This window comes from Plectropomus leopardus, chromosome 23 (genome assembly GCF_026936395.1).
Source record: "Plectropomus leopardus strain MGB_pleo_1.0 chromosome 23, ASM2693639v1, whole genome shotgun sequence".
In the NCBI taxonomy this organism is placed as follows: domain Eukaryota; kingdom Metazoa; phylum Chordata; class Actinopteri; order Perciformes; family Serranidae; genus Plectropomus; species Plectropomus leopardus.
In genome coordinates, this window is record NC_142198.1 from 16,598,216 (window position 1) to 16,605,728 (window position 7,513).

Genomic DNA, 7,513 nt, shown 5'->3' on the forward strand with positions numbered 1-7,513 from the left:
GGCGCTAAAACAGAGTGTTTCAGACAGAGTGTGTATGAAGGTACAATATTCAGGCAGACAGAGAAAAATTCATTTCTATAACCTGTAGGGGGAGACACTGTCCATAAACCTGCTCAGACTGAGAAAGTACCAGAACAACAAATGCAAAACAGGTTAACTCATGTGGAAAAAAAGAAAACTCCCCAGTTTAACAGTTTATTCGGAATTAAAGATTTACATGTTTACAGCTACAATAAAAAAAGATGGTCACCAAAATATAATTTTACATATTATTAAAATCACCAGATCTTAACTAAAATTTCAACAACTAAAAAAAAAAGAAGAGAATAAACCATACAAATGGAAAAGGGAATTACTAATGATCACAACTCACTCAAATTACAAATAAAAGACTTATCTAGAAAAATAAAACAACTACACTAAATTACAAATAATTCAGACTTGCTGTTGGTTGTCGTGTTTGGCATTCAGCTGTTAAGAGAGTAATTTAGATGTTCCTGTTTTTAGAGAACAGAAAAAAATGTTTAAAGTAGAGCCTGACGGACACTGGTAATTTGGGGTGATGAACATTGGGGTGTAAAAAGTTCTACTTTTGGTTCTACTTATAGATAGACCAATATTATCTATATTCATATGTTATTATTCAATGCAATTAGACCTCATATTTGGATATCAAATACTTTATAAAAAGATGTGTAATGAAAGTTTAATGATGAACTCCAGTGGACTAAAACAGTAAACTCCACTGGGAATTTGATGATCTTAAATTACTCTCAGGATCTTTTTTCTCCATAATGTCTCGTAAAAATTAACTTTTCATCTCGTGCATATCGGACAAAGTATAAGCTGATTCGAAGGGCCACTATGGTCTTATAAAAACCACCGACTGATACATGTGTTGGGCTCCTCGGGAATATTTCAGTTAAGAATCGTAATATCCTTAGGTTACGTTGTAACCTTGGTTCTCTAAGCCAAGACAATATCCAACACCTTCTCATCTCAACTTGTCACATATTGCCGCTTTTTCAGTGGACTCCTGCATCTTTTTATTACATTTTATTTACCCTTCTGCTTCTGCTGTTTACGCTCTTGGATGCTGCTACCATGATGTCAACAAAGGCACATGGCGGGATGATGTTGTTACATTTAGACAACGGGAGCAACCAACAGCAGGACTTTAACAAACGCACATGATGGCACAGATGGTTAGATTTAGCGAAGGGAGGCACGTGGTAAGGTGCAGATAAAAAAAGAAACATGGCACCCTCAAACTCCTTATATTACGTCGTTACAGCGTTTCAGTCTAATGCTGTTGTGTTGCTTTCCATGTGGACCTGAGAGGTTCTGTCCGGCCTCGTTTTTAATTGACGCCGCCCGTGCACGTACCATGTAGACATGGCATGGGCTGTCTGGCCATCTGCCGATATATAATAACAACACGACCCGTTCTGTCAGTCTCTGTTTGGACCTGACGCCGTCCAGCAGGCAAAAAGTGGTCTTTAGCATTGCACATTAACATCTGAAATACTATTTTACAAACTTGAATGAGACCGGGCTGGGCTATCTCTACACTCCTGTACGCAAATATGAGAATCCTAGGATGGTGAAGGGATGGCCCGCCTTACTCTGCCTCTGATTGGCCTAACCCTAACCAAACCAGTCGTCAAAGGATATAAATATTAGCCAATCAGAGGGAAAATAGGGCAGTCATTCCTTCTTTGGTTTCGCAAATGTGCTTCTTATACACATCCAATATGTAACAAAAGGGAGAGACGGTCTTAATATGACAGGGAACTTGTGTAATCCTGCAGTACTTTGTAATTGACGTCAGCGTATATGCAGTACTTCTCAAACTGAATAAACCCACAGAGCAGATAAAATGCAAGCGTGTTCAAGAAAACTACACCAAAAATCTAAAACTTTACTTATAACACATGAAATTAAACGTCTCATTGTCAAACTTTTTGAACCACTTATGTTGTCCTCCTCTGTCCATGGCTCCAGACATGTCACAGTCATCCGTCTCTTTGTCTGAGTCCCAGTTCTTGTAGCGGACCACCTCGTCACTGACCCAGAACCAGAAATCCAGAGTGCAGGTGTAGCGCAGGCCCAGCCAGACGAAGGGACTGCTGGCATTTTGGACTCGCTCTTGGACCCAAAGCTGCTCGTTACGGCTGGTGATGGAGACCAGCTGACTGTGTTCCTCTCTGCAGTACTCCAAGGCGTCTTCCCAGGTCTTGTTCTCTGTGATCAGGATCACTTTGTCTGTCATGGAAGAAATGGAGACAAACCCAGGATCATACCAGCAGCTTTGAGAACAACAGACATAATATGGATTTTCAAAGCCTAATACCAAAATTTTAAAAAAATCGCTGCGTCTATATTTGGTGCCAAAGTAACTTAAATTTCAATTAAAGTCCAGTTGTTTCACAGTTAATAAAATAAAATAAAATAAGGGGAAAAAAAAGCTAAGAAAAAAAGCTTAAAATTGCTTGCTTGCTTAAAATGTAAATGAGAGAAATTATTATAAGAAAATATTAAAAAGCTACTTGAACATTTCTTTAAAAAATTGCAAAAAAAAAGGAAAGGAAATGTAATGGTTAAAACAAACAAACAAAGAAAAGATTTGGAAAACATGGTAAAATGTAAATGTAATTAACTAAAAATTCAAATTTATAATTAGTAAATTTCCTTGATCTTCTTCTAATTTTTTTTCTCCTTCTGTCTTTCCTTTTTTTTTACCATGTTTTCAAACCATTTTGTTTAGAATTAAAAGATTTAAATGTCTGTGAAAAGCATCTGAATGTAGCACAAGAAAACACGTTAAACCAGGTTTTAATGGGTTAAATGTCAGATGATCCAGTGCTTCTCTGGGTGGGTCAAATACACTATAAGACAATTTGTATTATTATTTTGTCCCTGTAGCTTAAGATGGGGTCTCCAACATACAGAGGACATAACAAAACAGAAGACGGACACCTAATAAACTGCAATTAACACAAAACAAATACACATCATTACAGATATACATGTCGCTGTAAAGGTAAAATTCAGCATTTAGATGTGAGTGTTTTTGGAGAAGATATACTCATCACTGAATGAAATTGTTACACTTTTTTTTCAGTGGTCAGTATATCATAAATAAACAAATCAATTCAAATAGATTATTAAACTGTTTCCAGCAAAATATGGAGGTGCTATGTTATCTTTTAAAATATTCACCTTCAAATTCAGGATACATGCCCAAATATTTAACACAGAGACATTTGTTAAACTCACCGTCATAGCAGAAGAAGGGTTTTGTTTTCTTACATTCATCAGAGGCCCATTTTCCATCGGTCATGGTCATAGCACATTTTTTGTTGCCATCTTCATCTTTAAATAACTGTCGATCCCAGTTTCTGAAAGAGAAACTGCTCTCATCTGACCACCTCCAGCTGTCTCTGAACAGGCCGATCCACACAAAACAATTAGGGATCATTATGACAGGGAACCCAGTGTTTTTGTTTCTGTCTTTGCTGATCTTGTCTAACTGTTCACGTCCACTGATCAGGTCAGTGTGATGCTCTCTGCAGTACTTTTGAGCCTCTGACCAGGTCATCAGATCATTACTCACATTAAATTTCTCAGTGCCTGTATTTTTGCCTGTGGAATAATCAGAAAAACATGCATCATTAGAAACATCGATTTTTCAAATAATAATAAAAAATTTCTCATTAAAACTGTAATAATATATAATATTAATAAATATGTGTGTGTGCTATAATAGATCACATTATTAACCCTTTGAAACCTGAGCAATCATCTTTTTTTCAAAAACATGGGAAGAAAGCAATGACCAACTTGAGAAGAAAAGATGCAAAAATTAGGAAGAAAATAATAAAAGTAAAATAAAATTCCCTGAAAATTGGCACATAAAAGAAAAGTGAAAAAAGGTAAAAAAAAAAATAAAAAAAACCCACAAAAACAAGTATATTACTCGAGCTTACTTGTGCTTAAAAATAGTGATAATTTTGTAACATAACCTTCAATATACAGTTATGATAACTACAAAAGTTTTTCCCAATCTTATTTTTTTCAAAATAATTTTCTAAATCTACCAATTTCTTGCAATTTGTGGGACATTTCTCACCAGGTTGATCATTTCCTTTTTCCCCATGTTAAATAATAATAATAATAATAATAATAATAATAATAATAATAATAATAATAATAATAATAATAAAATACTTGTTAAAGATATCTCAGGTTTCAAACGGTTAAAGGAATTCATTCATGTGCATAAACAAGCATTTTGTATTTTACCCCCACACTTATTAGTAATGTTACCTGAAAATGAAAACCCAGCAACAAAGTAAACAGTAATAAAATAACACTAGTTGATAATAATTTTTAACCATATCCTTTAAGTTTCTAACCACTTTATTCCAAATAATAATATTTCCATAGAAGACTACTGTTATATAGGGTGATGTGCTGTACAAACGTAATATTATCATAAGCTACATTCTCACCATTGTAGCAGATGAATTTATGACGTACAGAACAATTATCATCCTGCCACATGCTGCCAGTATCCATCCGCACACATTTCTCCTGCTGTCCTGCTCTTCCTTTATTATTTGGCTCTGTGTAACCCCATTTACTCTCACTATCATTGAACTCCAGCCCCGGCAGAGACCACTGCCAGCGCCACATGTTTTTGTAATTTAGTTCAGGGTCGCTGTAAAGCCCGATCCAGGCTTCATCTGGATTCTGTGCCGGGTCACAGAGTCTCTTCATGTCTGTCATGTCCAACACTGTGGCCAGGTCAGTGTACTTATCTCTGCAGTACGTCTGAGCTTCTGTCCAGTTCTTCTTCTGTTTGACAAAGTGGTACTTATAGTGGCGACATGTGAAGAAGGAAGCTTGACCTAATAGCAGAGAAAACACTGCAGTGATGGAGCTGATAGCACAACAATCATGTGTTCAAAAATCAAAATCATGCATCCACTTTTTTCACTTAGTATTGATATGAAGAGTGAGCTGTCCCTCTATATTATGACCCCAGATTATGGTGATTTTAGGTAAAACAAACAAGCAAACAAACATAAAACACTGTAAAATAATCCACTTACCCATCAGAATGAGCACGAACAGAATCCACTGCATCTTTGCTCTGTTAAACAAAACTTTAATTTTAGTGCACAAACATGATGATTTAAAGAGTTTGTCAATTGGTTTTGAGAAATACACAGAAAAAAATGTATGTTCTGTAGATCTTTCAACAAGAAAAAAACATTATTTATTTAGTTATTTTTAAACAGAACCCATATTTTTTTTTTTAAATATAAGTATCTGCCAGACAGTAAAGATTGCCTTTCATGGTAATGATAAAACTGAAAGAAAATAAAATCTGAATTATAAATAATGTACTGTTATAATGCTTGTAATATGTTAGTATGTCAACATATTTCAATTAGTTACCATGGGATTAGGAGTATTACCAGCACTGATATTATTTCAATATACAGATATTCAAGATATTTAACTTTATAGTGCTTTGAAAGAATTGCTGAAATGGTGAAAAATCAGTTTTCTTTTTTTCAACAAATATATTATAAAATAATAGTAAATAAGATATTATGACAGTGAAAATTCAATGTTTTTATTATTTTAAAAATTGCAAATTTATTATCTTGGCATCACTATTTTTACCACAAAATGAAAATGCAACCATTTGGATAAGTATGTATCATTTAACAACAATGAATGATTAAAATGGGTCCTTTTTTCTTAGCAAATGGTTAATTTTAAAATTATATTAGCTTAGCTTTACTGCAAATCAAGTGTTTAATATGGCATGTGATAATAATAATAATAACAACAATAACATTAACAATAATAATATTAATCAAACAATTTCTGATTACATTTGATAATGATTATTTCAGACGGCAGTGTGCTGTTGCCTGTTGTAGCATTGTTTTGTTTTTTTTTGTTTATGTTTTTGATCAGTGTATTAGGGTAGGATATTAACCCTATGAAGTCTTTAGTGATGACTTTTCTTCTGCTTTCACAAGCACTTAAACTTTTAAGTCTGAGCATATTGGTGTGATATCTTTCAAAAACATGGGTAAAAGGCAATGAGCAACTTGGTAATAAATGCTTCACAAAATAGCAGATTTAATTATTTTTAAAAGAGCTACAGAAAAAATGTCCAGAGAATAAAAAGAAGAAAAAACAACTAGGTAAAAACTACATTTATGATGATGATTATTACACATAAATATATATATATATTTTAAATGATAGAATTTTTCAATAACTTTTTTCAGGACATTTCTTTGTGGGTTTTTTAAATACTAATACTATTCTTTTAAACTATTTTCTTGCTCATTTTCAGGTCATTTCTTGTTAAGTTGCTCTTTACCTTCATCCCATGTTTTTGTAAGAAATAACACGATTTTGCTCAGGTTTCAAAGGGTTAATTTACCTGAAAATAACTGCCTTTAAATAATAAAAGCCCATTTTGTCTATCCTAACAGTAATATTTCTTACATATGAAAGAATCATTCAACAAGTTTAAACAATACCAGTCCCTCGACTAGTAGTATCTGCTGAAAAGCTGTATAATTGCAATATATACTGTTGTTGTTTTTTTTATTGTGCTGAAATATATTTGAAAATGCAAACATGCGGTTGCAAAAAATGTTTACAATTTGACCTGGAAACACTGATTTCCTGATTTAACAAGCAGCGGGGTTCAACAGAAGAACTGTATATACTGTTCACCTCTGGATACACGCAAACATTAAATCTTAAATAACAGCAGTCTTAACTCACATCGTCTGATTCCTGCTCTCCTCAGCGTCACTCTCGTGAGGTCTCTGCTTTCTGTGCTGATGAAGTCGCTCACAGCACTATATTGCTCCAGCTCATTCGCTCTGGATGTCACATTGATGTCATCATTTGAATATTGAAATACCGAGTTGTCATATCTTTATCACTGTCAGGAAACTGCTCATTATTGACAGGAATATGCCCTCCTCCTTTAGCAGAATTTAAATATTATAGAAAACAAACGTATCAAGAGAGTAAGTAGATAAAATGTGCATTACACAGTATGCAGCCCGTAGAAATAGTGCAGATAATGAAAGAGATCACAAAATATAGACACTAATGGGGAAAACTGAATTGGTTTACATTTGACTTAGTGTTTGAGCTCAGATTTGGGGATTTAAGAAAAAAAAATTAGAAATTTAAAAACAAAAGAAAAATATAATCATATATCCTGAGTTTGGACTCCTGTCATGCCAGCCATGGTTGTCCTATTTTTATTTTTTATTTCATTTTATATGGATTTAAGTTTCAGAGACATCTGACACAGCTTATGGCCAAAATAAATAAGAACTAACTCACAGGCTATGTGAGCGGTCACAGAATATTGCAGTGAAATATTTTTGAAAAATTACTGATAGCAAATTGCAGTAAATTCATGACATTTAGTAAAGCTGGGGTGAATTTCTTTTGC

General features: G+C 33.9%; 1 protein-coding gene across 1 annotated transcript; it reads right to left on the bottom strand.

The window, feature by feature from the left end:
• Positions 1–181: 181 nt before the first annotated feature.
• On the bottom strand, positions 182–6,960 carry LOC121962445 (C-type mannose receptor 2-like). The gene is made up of 5 exons (XM_088073926.1): positions 6,826–6,960; positions 5,118–5,158; positions 4,515–4,913; positions 3,280–3,645; positions 182–2,265 (listed from the first exon to the last, which is right to left on the bottom strand). The coding sequence occupies exons 2-5, from the start codon at positions 5,149–5,151 to the stop codon at positions 1,922–1,924; spliced, it is 1,143 nt and encodes a 380-aa protein (XP_087930052.1). The 5' UTR covers positions 5,152–5,158; positions 6,826–6,960; the 3' UTR covers positions 182–1,921.
• Between the last annotated feature and the right edge of the window lie 553 nt (positions 6,961–7,513).

Bases quoted from the DNA above. Each gene is read 5' to 3' on its own strand.
- LOC121962445 (XM_088073926.1), bottom strand. From the start codon at position 5,151: ATGCAGTGGATTCTGTTCGTGCTCATTCTGATGG. The intron at 3,646-4,514 runs GTGAGAATGTAG...ATTATTCCACAG, and splicing joins TAAATTCATCTGCTACAATG to GCAAAAATACAGGCACTGAG. The intron at 2,266-3,279 runs GTGAGTTTAACA...CTTCCATGACAG, and splicing joins ACCCTTCTTCTGCTATGACG to ACAAAGTGATCCTGATCACA.